We start from the raw sequence: 17,547 nt of genomic DNA on the forward strand, positions 1-17,547 counted from the left end.
TCCCCTGGTACTTAGTTCATTGTGCTTTAATGATCACTGGGTGTAAAGGTATTTCAAGTGCAGGGCTTTAACTACTAATAAACTTCTGGGATAGAACAGTAACATTACTGAATACTTAGTAAGTTTCAACAAATTCTTCTCCAGCTCTTCATTTTAACGCTAGGGCTGAGGAGTGAGGATACAGAGGCAAAATGACTATTTTGTCCAAACATTAAAGAGTAGGATCTATGAGAAATTGAGAGCCACAGATTTCCAGAAATGGCAGAAGTGACTATTTTAACTAAAAGGCAAGAGAATTTGACAACTCAATTTGCATGTTGAAAGATTTATTTTTAAAGCCAAGCTCTTACTTGCCATTACATAACATATTTATACCTAAAAATGAGTTTAGGATTAAAATGATATATTTTACATAGCATCCCTTAAAAATATTTCCCTGTGTTGTTCAACAAAAAGAAAGCAGATGTTGGATTTCACTCTCTGAAGGTAAATTAGTTTGATCTCTCGGCCACGATGTGTTAGTTGGCCCAGTCTGAGGAAAGCAGCGCTGGAGGCGGGGTGGGGGGGTGAAGAAGAAAAAAATGTCAGATTTAGTCACCGTGTAACAGGAACCGGAGAAGAACCAGGCCTGTTGCTCTCTTATAATAGAAAGCTAGTGCTCCGTAAAGGAAAGGATGTAGTCAGTCTGACATTGGACTTACCAAGCACGAAAAAAATGAAGCATCTGCCAAATTTTCTGGCCAGGTAGCACATAACGAACAACACTTGCACATAAGTAACAGCCCCAAGGTCGTTAAATGGACAGATCTTGAGGCAGAGATCATCTCAACCAACAAGGGCCCAATCCCAGAGAACAGAGTGGTCATTGCATCGACTTTGCAGGGGAGAGAACGCATGCCTCCTCCTCACCGCAGAGCCGAGGATGGGGTTCGGCGCTGTAGGAAGACCGCAGCTTTCCATGAGGACAGGGGGTTGCTGGGCGCTCTCTCCAGAACGCAAGGTGCCCGCTCTTGGGAGTTGAGTGTACTGCCCATGTTCCCAATTGTTCTAAACCTTCCATTTCAGAACTGAGAAGGATCTGATTAGGAAAAGACAACAGCTGCCGTGAACTCGTGACTCAAATGCACCTTCTCTCCCCTCTGATGGTTCCTCGCCAGTGACCAGAATGGGAACGGGCAAGGTTGGCAGCTGGGAGTAGGGCCAGTCACTTGTCAGAGGAAGAACAGAGGAGTCTTGGCAATAAAGGGACACTCCCCTCCTTAGGACTCTTTCTGAAAAGGACTCTGCCAGCTTGAAACTGGCTGAAGTCATGAACAGCAGCCAGGACGGCTCACCCACGCTGCAGGCCTGTGGCGTCCTAGGCATCCATCCTGCTGTGTCCCTTTGTCAGGCCTCTCGTGTGCCCCAGGTCTGGGAAGAAAGGGAATCTGTGGCCCTTCTGAGATTGCAACCCAGTCAGAGACCAATCAGAAATGTGTGCCATTGGGCAAGCCCAACCCAAATGGGGAGAGGGACTGAAATCTTGGAAAGAGATCTGAAAGGGAGTCTTGGCTTCACCACCACGTGACCTCGGAGGCATTACCTCCTCACTGAGGACCTCAAGTGGGCAGGTTCTAGGACTATAACAACTCAGATTATGGCCTGTGCGCTGATGGAGCAAGGCCGGCAGATCCGGGTGCGGAGGGCAGACAGCTCAGGGGAGACAAAGAATGGACTGGCAGCTGGGCAGTGACTCAGAGAGGGAGCCACAAGAGAGAGGCGACGGCTCCACCAGCTGGTGCTCAGACACAGCCCAGGGTTCGTGCCCATGAGCCGGGCCGGAAACCTGCCCCCGCCACTGAGTGAGACGTACCCCCTTCCTCAGAGCCAGTCCCCCCTCTTCCACGGCTCTGGACTGCGGTCTTCTGCTGTTTCCCCTGCCTCCAGCTCTGTCCTTCACACTTGCTTTAAAGTGACATCAATCAAAAGGTCAGAATCGAATCGGCCGATGGAAAGAGCAAAAACAAACGGGCTGTTTGTCCCAACGTCTTGTACGTCTTAAAGGCAGAATCACAAGATTAAAAAAAAAATAAATGCTGGGGAAGGGATAGTATAAATACTCCCTTTATTAAAGGGAAAAGCGCATGTGTGTGTGGGGCGGAGGGGCTTGATGTAGGTCTCCTGAAGCACAGAGTTCACACTTAGTCAAGAGCCTGAAATGTGCAACACGTTGTCACTGGAAGCTTAAGAGAAAAAGATGGCTCTCCTCCTTGGCTTCGAAGTGAGGAAGCCCCAAGATTAAATCTCGCTTCCACTGAAGATGCTATAGAAGGGACATTCCTTCTCTAAGTAGGCCTGGACTTCAGCGGCTCTCAACTCTGGCTGCCCAGTGGAGTTAACCCCGTCCACGTTTTTAAAAATACTGACGCATACGTCCTATCACAGTAAGTAATTGGCCAGGAATGTGACAACCCACCCACCCCCGCCCCCAACAACAGCACCAGCAGCTTTCAAGCTCCCCAGGTAATTCTAATATGCAGCCCAGGTTGAGAAGCCCTTCCACCTCCACGCTCTAAGATCCAGGGGACTGCTACTCCCTGAGTGCACACCCCGGGGTTCCAGTCTGTCCAGAGTGGAGAAGGGTGCCACTCCCCATAATCTAGGCCGCCTGGGTTCCCCGCAGCTGACGAAGCTGCCCCTAAGGGCACTGTGTGGTTTGCCCTTCAGCCCAGCCCACCTCCCTACCGCCGCCTGCCCTCCTAACCCGGACCTTCTCTGCTTCAGTTCCTTGGCAACCTCCCAAGCTGAACCCGCTTGGACGCGGCCCCTGTGCTTTCCTCTTCTTCCAAGGAGGTCAGAACCTTTTGTGCTTCGTCAGCCTCCTCCCTGAAGCTCTTCCCCCGGCCCTCCTCCTGCACCTCGTGCCCCCCCCCAGCCTTCTCACCCCCATATTTTGCTGCTGCTGGTGTAGGTGCGACAGAAGACGTGGGCCCCAAGAGTTGAGAAAGGAGCTGTTGCTAGGAAAGGAGTGTGGGTGAAAAGAGGTGGTGGGCGGGAGAAACAGGGCTCCCCAGTCGTATTCCTCCCTTCGCCATCATAAATGCCTAAGAGCTAAAACCAGCTGTTTGAGAAGGATGATGAGAAATGATGAGGTCTGACTGCGACAGCAGGGGTGAGAGAATCAGCCTTGGGAACAGCTGCAGGGCTGCCGCTCGGTATTGAGGCTGGCCTCCTGAGAGGGGGAAAGAGCCTCGGAGAGAAGCTGAGAAGAGTGGATTCTTCGGGAACTGCCAGACGGTGCTCCCACTGGGGCTGACCTCCGGAGTGTCCGGTCCCGCGCCTCTCAGACCCCATCAATGGCGAGAAGTGAGATGAGTCAAAGCAAGTGAGTCTAAGCGAGGAGCCCCACAACACGCTCCCCTCCCCTCGCTCTCGGCGATAGGCGGCGCATCTGCGAATTGGGTCTGCCTCCGTGGATGGAGGTCCCCATTTCTTGGGGTCTGCTCTGTGCCAGGCATATCATCAGATGGCCCGTCCCCATCCCTCACAACCTCCTTGCAATGCCAGTGGCGTAATCGTCTCTGTGTACAGATGAACAGACCGAGGCCCAAAGTCACACACGGTTAAGTGGCAGGGCTGGGATCTGAACACACAACGGCCCCACTCCAGCGTCTGTGCTCTTCCTACAACCACACTCTTGCCTTCTTCCTCCTTCCTCCTCTGTCTCCACACCACCCCCCACCTCCTCTCCCCTGCCAGCCTCTCTCCTCAGCGCCTTTGGCTTGTGCAGTTTTTAAATCAACCTTGACCATGGTAATAGAACCTACTGGGGTTGAAAAGAGTTTCAAAAGTTCTGGGAAGTTCTTGTGTGCGCTCAATGAGGGCAGTCTCTAAGCTGGGCACCAGATCCTTCCCCCACGCCCGAGGTGGCATTCCACTCACTGTAAGTCAACAGCACTCGAGCTTTCCCTCTGTCATTTCCCAGGGTACCTACGAACAATACGTGATCAAGGACCAAGATTGGGTCATTCTACACAGAAACAGGAACAAAAGAAAATCAGTAATAATGTAAAAAAAAAAAAAAATACCAGGTCACAGGAGGATTTTTATTAGCAGGTTGAAAAAAGACTCTGCAGGGGAGGGTACAATGAGCCAAGTATTCAGGAGAATGAAGTCATTTGAAGGGGGGAGGCCCTGGGGGGGCCTGGCTACCTCTTGCTGTTCAGGTCACTACCCTTTGACAGCAGTGGCCTCTGACCTCAACAACCCCACAATTCTGTTTTGACTGACCCTGAAACCCATGAAATTCAGATGTAGGCACTGCCCAAAAGTTGAGATAAAGCTGACTAATATGGGAAAAGCTCCCGGTATGTGCCCCCAGCTGAAAGGAGCTGGCAGTTCTTTGGCGGTAGACGCAATTTATTCTGTCCTCCTCCTTTCAGGGAAATGCTAATCCTTCATAGGCAACTGGAGGGGAAGACTAAAATGTGTTGATGATGAATGACAATAATCCTTTGTCCCCTCCTGCCTCCTCCTAGGGTTGAACCTTAAGAGTTTAATCAAATGTTGGTAAGTAAATTAATGCTTTACTGCCTAAACAGTTAAAAAGCAAGTAGTGGGAAGACGGGCTTTGAGAATATATTTCTTCTGACTTGTGTGAATCTCAAACATTTAATTGCAAAGACACGGATATGGTGTGTGTGTGTGTGTGTGTGTGTGTGTTTTGAGTGTTTTAGTCTCCTTACTTACACATACACATATATGACAATGTCCCCAAACTGTCCTATCCCCTGTTAAATTGTGTCAGCCTTAAAGACATTAACTTCAAGGTTGAAAGACCAAAGCAGTGTGCTAGAATTACTCTTCTGTTGTTACACATCAGCAACAACAAAACTCGTGTGTTTGTACACCAGTAGGAATAACATGACCTTTATCCCCGGATCTTCCCATCATCGTGAGGGAGGCTGCATTTTTCATTCCAGTTCAACTAACATTTCAGGGGTTACTCCACACTGGGGCTGCTGTGCTGCCCACTTGGATGGCCATCTCTTGTAACCCTCCAAAGTTTTATAATGCTCGCTACAGCTGAGAAAAAACAATGCTCAAAGAGGGTGAGTGACTTATCCCTGAACACCCAGGGACAGAGTTAAAATTCAAACGAGTCTTTCGGCTTTCAAGTTTTCCTGTTAGATACAAAAAATCGGTTGTCAGTAGGGGTTTTAAAGAATTTCACGAATGATGGGCTTCTGAGATGCACACAGAGAGTCGGGACTCAAATCCAGGTTTTCCAATCCCCGGTCCCGGGGCCTTTTGCCACATGACAGCATTGCCACCCAAAGCGCTGGGTTTTCCCAAGAGGTGTTGGATGGGATTCCAAGCCAGCAAGATGCAAATAGGTCTGACCCACATTCCAGCTCTTGGATAAATAAAAACTCCTAAAGGGCAGAGCCCATTTTGTGTGCTTCATTTGAGAGTCCCACTGTGGACAGTCAATATTAAACAACGATAGAAGGACTAACAGCATGGGTTCAATTTTAGCAATTAAAATACTGGGAATATGCCTGAGGAACCTAATAAAGGTGCTGAAAGGCTGGATCGAGTAAACATAGATTTTTAGGAGGTTTTTTTTTTTTTTAATTTTTTATTTATTTGACAGACAGAGATCACAAGTAGGCAGAGAGGCAGGCAGAGAGAGAGAAAGGAGGAAGCAGGCTCCCGGCTGAGCAGAGAGCCTGATGCGGGTCTCGATCCCAGGACCCTGGGATCATGACCTGAGCCGAAGGCAGAGGCTTTAACCCGTTGAGCCCAGGCGCCCCAGATTTTTAGGCGTTAAAACAAAAAACAAAACTTCGAAGTCATCCAGTCCAACTCTAATTTTATGATACCTGAGAAATTAAAATAATCTGCACAATTATCTGACACTAGCTGGCAACAGACCCTCTCCTGTTTTCCCAGTGTTATTTATCTTTGTCATATGGCATGGTAAGAGAATGTTTTCAGGAACATCATATTCCACAAACTGAAGTTGCACTGGTTGGCTGTGGGGTCATCATTGATAATGAATTGTCTCTCGGATTTAACTTTTACTTATCCCACTGACCAACTGACCTCTTAAGGAATCTCCACTGCTGGCTTTCAAGTTTAACCAGGTTGGTATTTTTCAATAAGTGTCTCACTAATTTTGGTCTCTTGAACTCCTCTCAAGGCATCCCTCCCCCCGGTCTGCCGGCCATCCAAGCTCTCTCCACTATTCTCTCTTTATAATTCACCTTCTCCAGGGAGGCTTCTCTGCTTCCTTGTCTTCCCATCAATGTGTATCTTGCTTTAATTTGCACAGTGCTCAATTCTCCCCTTCCTGCTAGAAAAGATTCATGGATTGCCTGGCTGTTTCTTAGACCCCCAAAGGACAAGATAAATGGTTTCTACTCACTTTTCACTCACTTTTATTTTTTTTTGGGGGGGGGGGATGCCTAGCACAACACTGGGCTCCAATAAGCACCAAATATTTGTTAAAGGAACAGACCATGTTAATTAGCTTCACTACAAAAGGGGGATTATTGGCAGAAAGTGAAATAAAAATCACTTTTATCTGCTAGGTTATTCTGAATTCTCAAAGACTAACGGGTCACAGGCACACGAGTTTGATAAGTCTATGGAAAAACTAGTTGTGGTTGATACTCTATCAAAATCTTGGCCCAGTGGTTCTCAACCCTGACTGCTCACTCAAATCAACTTGGAAGCATTTAGAGCTATCAAGACCTCACCACAGATCAACTGAATCAGAATCTTTGCCGCTGTGCCCAAGCAATGATTTGCAATGATTTGCAATACATTGGTATTTGATCGGCACATACTGATTCCTACAACCTCACCCTGATTAACAGATTTTTCTAAAGACTGAGCATGATCAAATATGGTTTTGTTGTTCTTGGAATCATGGAGTTTTGGAACTGAGAACTAAGATACTATCTGGACCAACCCCTTTATTTTATAGCTGAAGATTCTGTGACTTAAGAGAGATTGAGCAAGTAGCCTGACACAGTGGCAAGGTGATTCCTGTGTGACAGGTCATGTCCTGAATTAGTGGAATTCTCTGGTTCAGGGGCTGTAGCAAGTAGAGCAAACTGTTTTTTTCTTAAATTTCTGATTTCTTCTATAGAAAATGTATAAAGTGTGTGTGTGTGTACGCGCGCGCGCGCGTGTGCTCACCCACGCACATACAAGATTTGGATTTTAAAAGCTGTTAGCACCAGGTACTCCTTAAAGACCAATCTGGCACATTCCATTGAGTCCATTGTCACAGCAGAGGAAATGCCACAGGGGATATATCAAAGTCTAAAAGAAATGACTAATATGTATTTGCGGGTTTTTTTCACTGGCCCAGGTCCATAACATTTTATGCTATCAGAGCCCAGTGCACTTCTAACCCTTAACTATACCACTTATTAGTAGACTTATTGCTTGTGAGCAAGCTAATCAACACACTGAACTTCCCTTTTCTCTATAAAAAGGAAGATAGTGCCTGTCCTATTGACCTTGCATTTTTCAGCCATTAGGAGGATTAAATCAGATGATCTATTTGGAGATATCTGAGAAGAGTAAAGCACTATGTGAATATATGTATAGAATATACATATGAATAGAATAAATATATGTATAAAATCATATTACTATCTTTCAGAGCAATGACTTGTGAATACTTATGTATTTTTTTGATTATCTGGGCTCTAAATCCTAACTCTTCAGTACCATGCCACCCAAGAATCAACAGGAACTGGAGCTATGCTGGACTAGAAGCTCTAGTCACTGAAAGTATCACATAACTAAATATTCAGGGAGGTAAAGTGATGTAGTGACCAGGATTTAGCTAGTCTAGGCTCTAGTCCCAGAGTCTGCTTTTAACTATTGACTTTGGACAAGTCACTTAATGTTTCTGGGACCAGAGTCTCGTCAGTGGTCAAAGGATGACTTGAATTAGAGTCAAAGATCCTTTTGATTTATAAAATCAGAATATTAGTGCTTAATTAAAATCACTAAAGTGCAATTTCCCAAGTTGTTAATTGATGTGGTTTTACATTTTTTTTTAATCTCTTTTTAGAAGTACAGGGTTGGAGGCTAAAAACATAAGCCTATTTCTGGTAAACAGACATTTTGAATCCATGTCTAAGACCCTCTTTAAAAGAAACATCTCAGGGCACCTGGGTGGCTCAGGTCATGATCTTGGGGTCCTGGGATAGAGCCCCACATCAAGCTCCCTGCTCAGGAGGGAGCCTGCTTCTCCCTCTCTCTCTGCCCCTCCCCACAGACCAGCTCATGCTCTCTCCTGCTCTCTCTCTCAAATAAAGTCTTTTTAAAAATTCTATAAAAGAAATATCTCAACTCAGATACTTCATGCTTGTTAGTATCCTGTCCTGGTGCCCTTGTTCCAAAAATAAATCTATGGTTACCCAAAAGGCATGTAATATACTACTAGACACAGAGTAGGCACCCAAATACTGTTACCTTAAAGCTCTCAGTTTGAGTCCTAGCTCTTGTTACCTAGCTCATCTGAGCCTGTTTTCTTATCTATAAATGGGAACAGTACCTTCCTCAATGATCCATTGAGACAGTGTATATTAAAATGTTTTGTACACTGTAAAAACAATTGCAAGATATTACTATTATCTAAGGAACGTAGCTTATTATTACCGCAACACCTCTAAGAACTGTACTTTTTTTTTTTAAGATTTTATTCATTTGACAGAGATCACAAGTAGGCAGAGAGGCAGGCAGAGACCGAGAGAGGGGGAAGCAGGCTCCCTGCTGAGCGGAGAGACCAATGCAGGGCTCAATCCCAGGACCCTGGGATCATGACCTGAGTCGAAGGCAGAGGCTTTAACCCACTGAGCCACTCAGGCACCCCAGAAACTGTACTTTTGATTTCAGGAGATAGATTAAAATCTTTCTGAATTAGTTTATTATGGGCACAGCATGTAGCATGTACTCCAGGGCCTGGCTCAACAAATATGCTCAATAAATGTCTGCCGCATGAAAAGTATAATCCACAGAAAGACCAAAAGCTCCATGAGCTTAGATTCCATATTCATTTTTATCACCAAATTCCCAGAGCTAGCACAGCATCTGACACATAGAAGAAGTAGAATAATTATGAGATGAACAGATTTTTGTCCCCTCTAGTTCGTCTTCCGCACAGCTCAGGAGGTCGACATGGGCAGAAGAGGCATTAAAGAGGATTTCTGGTGAAGGCTGCTTGGAATGGAAGTGAGAATTACTCGGGAAATTCACCCATTCTCTAACAAATAGCTTGGGAGAGCAAAAAGAGCATAGATTCGGAGTTCAGGTTATTTCCAAATTGTCCAATCTTGGTAAATTACTCTATTAACCTCCCCAGGACTGTTTCTTCATCTTAAAGTGAGAATAAAAAGAGAACAGTACCTCCCTCAAAGGGTTAAACACTAGCATGGAAGCCCCGTAAGAGCAGGGGAGTTATTTGGGGCCCACTGTACCTACACTGAGCAGTACTGAACTTTATTGAAGAGTGCTGGGCACAACACAGGTTCTCAAGTACTTGTTGACTTTGTGAGACACCGACTGAGAGGACACAGGTGAAGTATGTAACAGGAAAATGGCACATAGTAAAAACATTTAGCAAACCTGAGCCTCTTTCACCTTCACTTTCCGCATCGCCACTATCATCACTAAGACATCAGTATTATTACAGGACTGGAGGGTGTAGAGCAGCTGTCTTTGGGGGAAGACCCGGATTTAAATCTCTCATTCCCATTTACCAGCTATGTGACTTAGGACAAATTACAAATTTGTCCTAACCTATCGGGGTTCCTTTGCTTCCGCAAAAATCTGCGTGTCGCGAGAATCAGAAGCTGCATGGCGACCACCTATCACTGAGTCTGGAGCCCCCGCGGCACGCGATACGTGGCAGCGACTATTACTAAGGGGGGGGGGGGAGACCTTTTATCCAGATAAGTGCCTGCAATTTCCCACATTACTGCTGCCGAATACATAACATGACCGCAAACAAGGGGAGGAAGGAAAGAATTTCGGAGAGACCGAAACCGCTAAACGAGAAAAAGAGGGAATTAAACCGGTGCTCGGCAGTTCCCACCACGGGATGCCAGTTTCCGCGACTGTCAACCTGCCCGACCAGCCAAGGCTAGAGCAGGACAGTCAGCTCCGATAGGAACAAAAAGGAGGCAGAGCCGACGCTTACACCCTCCCCTTAACGGTCTCCTCGCCGCCGGCCTCGAGCGGCCCCGGGACTCCCGTTTCCGGCCCTGGCCGGACCACAGCTCCCAGCATGCCTTTGGCGGGAAGTCTTTCCCGCTGGATGACTACTAATCCCGGCATGCCATTCGACAAACCAGTAAATTAGTTGGAAGAGGGGAATGCGCCCAACGAACGCAGGGAATTGTAGTCCATTTAGGTGCTGGCTCTTAGAGGGGAGGAGAAGAGCCGGGTCGCTCTCGTCAGCTGAGAAGAATGATTCATAGAGGAGGGTCAGGAGAGAAAAACAGTTCTGTCTGCAAGCGCCCACTTAAAAGGCTGGACTCTTCTCCGAGGGAGGGAGAGGCAGGAGAGTAAGCCAGGCCTCGGGACTGACCCCGCCTCAGGCCGCTCGTCAGGCCTCTATCGAGTCCTGGGCCTTGACGGGGGCGGCCGCGAGGCGCCGGTTGCTGGGGGACCGTGACGTCGCGGGGTGAAAGTTGAGGGGCGGTGACGTCGGCCCAGCCCGGGCGGAGGCTGGCGGGTTGGAGGCAGGAGGGAGGGAGGGAAAGAGGGAAGGAAGGAAGCTGGGAACGAGCGAGCGAGCGGGGGCGCGAGGCGTTTACCTGGAGGCAGCGGCTTGGGCGCGCAGAGCGGCCGCCGCTCCCCCGCACCTGCGGCCATGGATGAGGAGCGCGCCCTCTACATCGTCCGGGCCGGCGAGGCGGGGGCTATCGAGCGGGTCCTGAGGGATTACAGCGATAAGGTAAAGAGCCCTGGACCCGGGCGTGCGGTAGAGCACCCCCGGGCCGCCCTCGGGGCTTGCACCTCGCATCCCTCCCAACCCCCTTCATTCCCGGGATGCGCGTTACTCTCCCCCGAAAACGTTTCCGGCTTGGGCATGCGTGTTTGTGCCCCCAGCCTTCCCCGTCCGTGCATCCTGCATCCCCCTGCCCCCACTCTGGCGCCCACTCCTCTGATTCCGGCCCAGCAGGCTGTCCTGTGGTCCTCCTCCCAAGCGTGCAAGTCACACCCCCGGAATCCGTAGATGTGCGTCTGTGCCCTGTGCCCCACTCTGGGATGCCTAAATGCACGCGAGGCTTCCTCACCTGTATAGCATGAAAATCCGTGTTTCCGTGCTTAAACACGGCCCTTGATAGGCATAAAACCTATCAGCCACGATGGCAATTCTTTGTATGCCTACAGCACCGCACACTTTCAAGGCTTGATGTCTCCTGTATGGGCAAACTTGATTCTCAGGGTGTTTATAGGGTAGATGGTACCATCCTTCCCATTTTATAGATGAGAAAACCGAGGCGTTAAGAACTGAAATCATGCCAAGGTCATGGACGTACTATGTTGTAAGTTGGGGATAGATTCTGACTCCGAATAATACCTAGTACATGTATCGGATTAACAGCTTTCCCATCCATCATCTCATTTAATCTCAACAGCAGTCCTGTGAGGTTTTATCTTCATTTTGCAATTGAGATCGTCTCTGTTAAGTAACTTGCCCAAGGTCATCCTTGTGAGCTGGGATTCCAGCCTAAGTCTTCAAACCATTAATTGTTCTTTCCACTTTACAACTGTGCAGTGAAAAGGTATCTTGTTATAGATCCCAGTCACTTATCTGAATGTTTCTCCAAGAACCGTTAGCTCTCCATTACTTCTCCTTCCAGGAATTTTACATGCGCACTTCAAAAGGTAGCATATCACACCTTTATTCTTCATTCAGGAGATTACTTTATAGGAATTGACTGACTACTCACTTCTGTGAAAACAGCCAACACCAAGTCTCACCTTAGATACAGCATCTTCTTCCTTTCACTTGCTCCCACTCATAGTTTCCCCTTCTGTGTTTGCTGTGTGCCTACCACTGCACTTTATTGTACTTTGTATGATTGAGCTGCCATTGTGCCGTTTCTGCCCTGGGTGGAGAAGATCCAAAGATAAGACACCTTCATTTCCATTTCATCTTCCCAAAAACCCTGTGAGGAAAGTGGTGGTATTCCCCATTTCCCAGATGACATTTAGGGTAATGTTGCTCTAAGTCCACACAGTCACTTAGAGATGGGGCTGCGATTTGAATATAGGTTGTCTGACAGCTCTTTCTACACTACTGTGTTGCTTTCTCTGGGAGGATGTATGGCTTGTTTAAATTCTGTTTGTATCTTGCTCTTCCACTCTCTGATACGCTTTACTATTGCATATCTGCCTAATTTAGGAGAAATTCATTTAAGGCATAGGTGTACATATTGTGGAGATTATATTCATTTAACCTGATTTGTAACTCCTTTCCAAAAAGAAATTGAGGCAGCTACCAACTGATTTTCAAAAGAAAGAGTGTTGAATCAATGAGTATTTATTTTGCAATTACTATATGCCAGATATCCAGCAATAAATAGGAACTTTCTTCTTTAGAGAAGGGAGGAGGAAAAACCCCCAACTGGATCTTACCACTTTCTTCAATATTTCTCCTTCCCTTCATGTCTAAGCAGACCAGAACTCCAGATTTGATTCCTTGAGTTTATCTCTTCCTCTCCTTGATCTCCCTCCAGGTTGGTTTCCACTTACTACTCCTGGCCAGGTGCTGTCAGAGCTTAGCTTCTGGACATCTCCAGCCCTCCTTTCACATTGGGAATGTTTTTAAAGTTATAGTGCCCAGTGTATATTATTTAAGGCGGTATTCCTGAAGTACTCTTTGAGCCAGGCCTGAGAATGCTCTGATTTGACACGAGTCCGGTCAGTCAGCTCCTTCAGAAAAGAGCTCTCATGTTTAATGCTGATTATAGTAGGGCTAGTATACAAAGAAAATAGCTAAGGTTCATATTGGCAATGGGGCTTTGCCCCTCAAGGCAAGGGAGACCTTGGAGGCAGATGAATAGGAAGGGGAAGTATGACTGTGGTGGTCTGGCGATAAAAATGGGGAGGTGAAATAAACTACCCAGCTCTATGGGATATGGAGTCTAAAGCCCTTAAAAAGTAGCTGAATACTGTGTGCTTCATTTTCCTCATCTGGAAAAATAGATTTGAGAAATGTTTAGGGACATTGAGGAGTCTAACCAAGAATGGAAATGAACGATGTACAGGGAAAGTGACAGTTTTGTTATTTGGAGGACGACGTTCTTTATGCTATCTTATTTCTCTAATAAAGCTAGAACTTGGGACAGTTCTAGAAACACAGTGTACACATTTGAGTAGGGTGTGTAAATAGCCTGACCATGTAAGAGGACTTTTTGCTTTCCAGTTTGAGGTTGAGTTCCAACTCTTTGAGTTCATTCCACAGATTTTTGCAGAGGAGCATGTTTAATGGGCTGTTCCCGCCAGATAGTAGAAAGAAGGTAGAATTTAGAGTCAGATAAATTTTGGTTCAAATCTGCCTTTTATTGGCTTCATGGCTATGGATGTTATTTTAAGCCTAAGTCTTGGCTTACTAATCTGTAAAATAGGGATACTATTACCTAAGTGATCATATGGCTTAAATTAACTGAAGTTTAATGCTGTACACTGAACACAGTGCACCTAGGAGGCGCTTACTCAGTGAGTTATAGTTCTAGTGATCAAGGTACTCAGGACATCCTGTGGCCATAGCACAGGCTCTGGAGCCAGACTGCCTGGACTCTGATTTTCAACTCGCCATCTGTGTGGCCTAGGACAAGTTACATAACTTTGTTGTGGCTCAGTTTCCTCACCTGTTAAACAGGGACAATAATAGTACCTACAGCATAGGTTTGTTGTCAGGATTAAGTGAGTTATACGTCTAAAGCACTTAAAACAGTACCTGGCAGTGAGGAAGGCAGGAGTTAAACCTGTAGTACTGAGTTGATGTAGCCTGATTTAACAAAAAATTAGGGGAGTATACTCCAGCCTTTCTTTTTCCTTGACCCTTATATTTTCTAATGGGTAGCAAAATACCTTGTACCTTGTTTAGAGCATAGTTACCTATCTGGCTCCAGGTAACAACATCTAATTTCTACTGAGACTCTAATTTTCAAGCCTTCTTCCTTCATTCCCTGACCCTTGTTATTCTGGGGAGAGGGAAGTTCCATCTATCCCAGAAAAAAATGAAACTTGCCTGTTTTTCAGGGGCATAAGGCAAGTTGACCTAGCATAGGAAAGTATTAAAAAACAAATAGAGAGAATGGTTACTCTTTTTCATTTGTCTCAATTCACCTGTTAACCTTCATTGAGTGCTTGCTATGTTCTATGTATTATCTATCCCAAGCATTTTCACACGTCATCACATATAATTCTCTTACATTATTACTTATGAGAAAGATAGAAGTATTCTCTTTCACAGGGAATAGGAAATTGAGATTCAGAAAGACAAGTGACTACCTATGGGCTCAAGGGCGTATAGCTAGAAGTGGCAGATTCCATATCCATATTCTTTAGATTCCATATCCAGGACTCTTTGTGCAAGGTCATGTTGCCTTTACCCCGTCTGTTCTGTGTTTTTGAGCACAGAAGAGAAAAATGTTTTCAGGACCAATACAGTACTTCCTTTGGTTACCCTTGGGTCCTAATCACCTCCACTCCAGTTATAGAGTGAGCTATTAATTATGGGATATATGGATTGGTCTAGTGTAGGCTGTCCAGGCTCCTCCTCCTTCAAGTCCTGATAACAGATTTACTAGAGGGGGGCCTGGGTGGCTCAGTCAGTTAAGCATCCGCCTTCAGCTCAGGTCATGATCCCAGACTCCTGTGATCAAGTCCCACATCAGGCTTCTTGTTCAGTGGGGAGTTTGCTTCTCCCTCTGCCTCCGCCTCTTCTCCCCCCATGCCCCCCCACTCGTGTGCGCTCTCTCTCTCTCTCTCTGTGTCAAAATAAATAAAATCTTTAAAAAAAACAGATATAGTAGAGAGATTACCACCTTTTTGGTGTTGTTAGGATTATCAGAACAGTGATCAATGGCCCCGAGATATACAGTATTATCTTAGCTCCTTGAATCAGAGGATATTTACACTAGAAGGAATCTCAAAGGTAATTGGATCTGTCCCCTTTAGTTAATAAGTGAAGAGACTGAGCCTAGAGTCGTCAACTATGATGATAGAGAGATGACTTGGTAGCCGTAGAGACTACCTGGATTTATGATTATCCCATAGCAATCTCCAGCAGGATTCCATTTTGGAAATATGACAAGTTTATGACCAAATTAAAGATAACAGTTATATAAGATATGGGGAAGTAGGTAGGTCTCCAAGAGTACTCCTCATAAGAAAAGAAAATTTGATACTGATCACAACAAGCTCTTCATTTATGTGCTAGAAGAACCTGATGGATAGGGACCTAATATTGAGCCAGTTCTAGAAATACAGGCCACACATTTGAATATGGTATGTAAATATCCTGGTCCATGTCAGAGGACTTTTTGCTTTCCAGTTTGAGGTTGAGTTCTGACTCTTTGAGCTCATTCCACAGATTTTTCGCAGAGGAGCATGTTTAGTGAGCTGTTCTTTGTTATACCTTGTTCTTGTTTCCAGACTGAATTATACAATCTCAGTTACTGGCGTTTAGTTCTAGGAATAATCTCTATTCGTGAAATATAGCACAGCATACACACACACACACACACACACACACACACACACACACACCCCCCCCGTAGGCTAATTCCCTTGTATCAGTACTGTTTGAGTATATCTTCTAAAATATGAAATGACTCCTAGTTCTCTAGTAGGTCAGTATTTGGCTAGATGCCACATCATAGGCCATGCTATAATAACAATAGCGGCCACTTATTGAACACCTGCAATGTGCACGGTGCCATACATAAAAGATAAGGAAACTCTGACAGGTAGTAAAGTTGGATAACTTGACCAAGGTCACACTTTTTAGTAAACAACAGGACTGTACTCAAACCCAGTGCCGTCTGACTCCTAAACCTGAGCTTTTTAGAGCCTCCTCATGGGATATAAAACCTACAGGGAGGAGTCCTCTTAAAAGTCTGGTCTATCACGGAGCTGTTCCTAGTTTACTTGGTCTCTAAATTGAACAATGGTTTTACTCTTTAGTTTATATTTGACTTGTTGCTCCTGTTCATCTGGAAATTAAGCATATAAAGAAGGTGAGGTGGCTGGCTGTTGGCTGGCAGTTCCATAAAGGTATTTACAGCCAGAATTGCTAGTTCCCCTTCCCTTCCCTTTCAGCCTTTGAAAAGGTATAGAATAAGGGCTAGAAGTACTAAACAGATTAGGTACAATCTAAGTTGTATCAAAGAAACCAGCCCTAGAGAAGCCAACATCTTTGGATCCAAATAATCATAGAGGGCTGAGCTTCTGAATAGATTGGCACATTCAAAATTCAATTTGTATTGCCTCACATGCGAGTATATTTTCTAATTAAATTAAGCCCTCATGCTAGTTAGGGCTTTTGAAAGCTTTCCTTCTTTCTTTCTTTGTTAATGTTGTGGTTTTATGACCGGATCAGCCTTGCGTGTAAAAGCAACAGGAAATTTAGTCCTTGGTACTATTCTAAATTGTTACCTTAAAAGATAAATTCTATGTAGATAAATTCTATTCTATGTAAATTCTACATGTAGAAATTGTCTGAAAGATATTTTTATAACTTAATGAGGGTCTTTCCATCCAAGTACTAACCAGGCCCGACCCTGCTTAGCTTCCGAGATCAGACGAGATCGGGCGCGTTCAGGGTGGTATGGCCGTAGACAATGAGGGTCTTTCCAAAAGATGATTTCATTCTCTGTTCCTTTACCACAAATGCCAGAAAAAGTTGAGGAGAACCATTATATTGGCAACCAGGTTCATTTATCCCAGATAATTTATGAATTTAATATTTCACATATAATGGGAAAAAATCAGCTTTCTTGGTCTCTGAGTGCAATTTATTATCATATGTATTGAACTTTTATTATGCTTCAGTTTAAAACCTTAGCCTGATGTCTGCTGCTTCTTTATCTAAAGTTAGTTTTTATTAAACCTTGCCTATAAGTTCCTGAGTTACAGACTTCAGAGTTACAACTTGTTCTTCCTTTCTCTCTTCTTTCTTTCTTTCCTTGTTCATTCATTCATCTTTCATTTTTTAAATTCCCCTTTTAATTATGAAAATAATGTACCAACAATGGATTTTGTCAAACCTCACCGGAAATCCTACCACCGCTATACAGTTGCTTTTATTTTTGCATTTTAACACTCAAGCCTTTGTTCGAATGCATCCATGTACTTAAACAGGTACTGTCACCATGGACATCTAGCTTGGTGTTTTACTATTTTTCCACTTGATGCCATTATAAGTAATCTTCCATGTTGTTAAGATATTTTAGCCATCTTTTGTTTTAATAGCAATGTAATATTTTATCAGTGGATGCACATCAGTTTATTTCCTCA

At 45.1% G+C, this 17,547-nt stretch overlaps 1 protein-coding gene across 7 annotated transcripts in view; it reads left to right on the forward strand.

Moving 5' to 3' along the window:
* Positions 1 to 10,415: 10,415 nt before the first annotated feature.
* RIC8B (RIC8 guanine nucleotide exchange factor B) overlaps positions 10,416 to 17,547 on the forward strand; it is a 100,068-nt gene continuing 92,936 nt past the window's right edge. For 4 of the 7 annotated variants that reach the window (XR_007129328.1, XR_007129329.1, XM_047740532.1 and 1 more), the window contains exon 1: positions 10,416 to 10,966. Coding sequence is in view for 4 of the 7 variants with exons in the window: in XM_047740532.1 (XP_047596488.1) it covers positions 10,883 to 10,966 (84 nt within the window). In the remaining 3 variants the exon portion in view is untranslated. The remainder of the gene's footprint in view (positions 10,967 to 17,547) is intronic. The other 3 variants (XR_007129330.1, XM_047740529.1, XM_047740533.1) reach the window with 1 other exon arrangement.

The sequence above is a fragment of the Lutra lutra genome, chromosome 8 (assembly GCF_902655055.1).
Source record: "Lutra lutra chromosome 8, mLutLut1.2, whole genome shotgun sequence".
In the NCBI taxonomy this organism is placed as follows: Eukaryota; Metazoa; Chordata; class Mammalia; order Carnivora; family Mustelidae; genus Lutra; species Lutra lutra.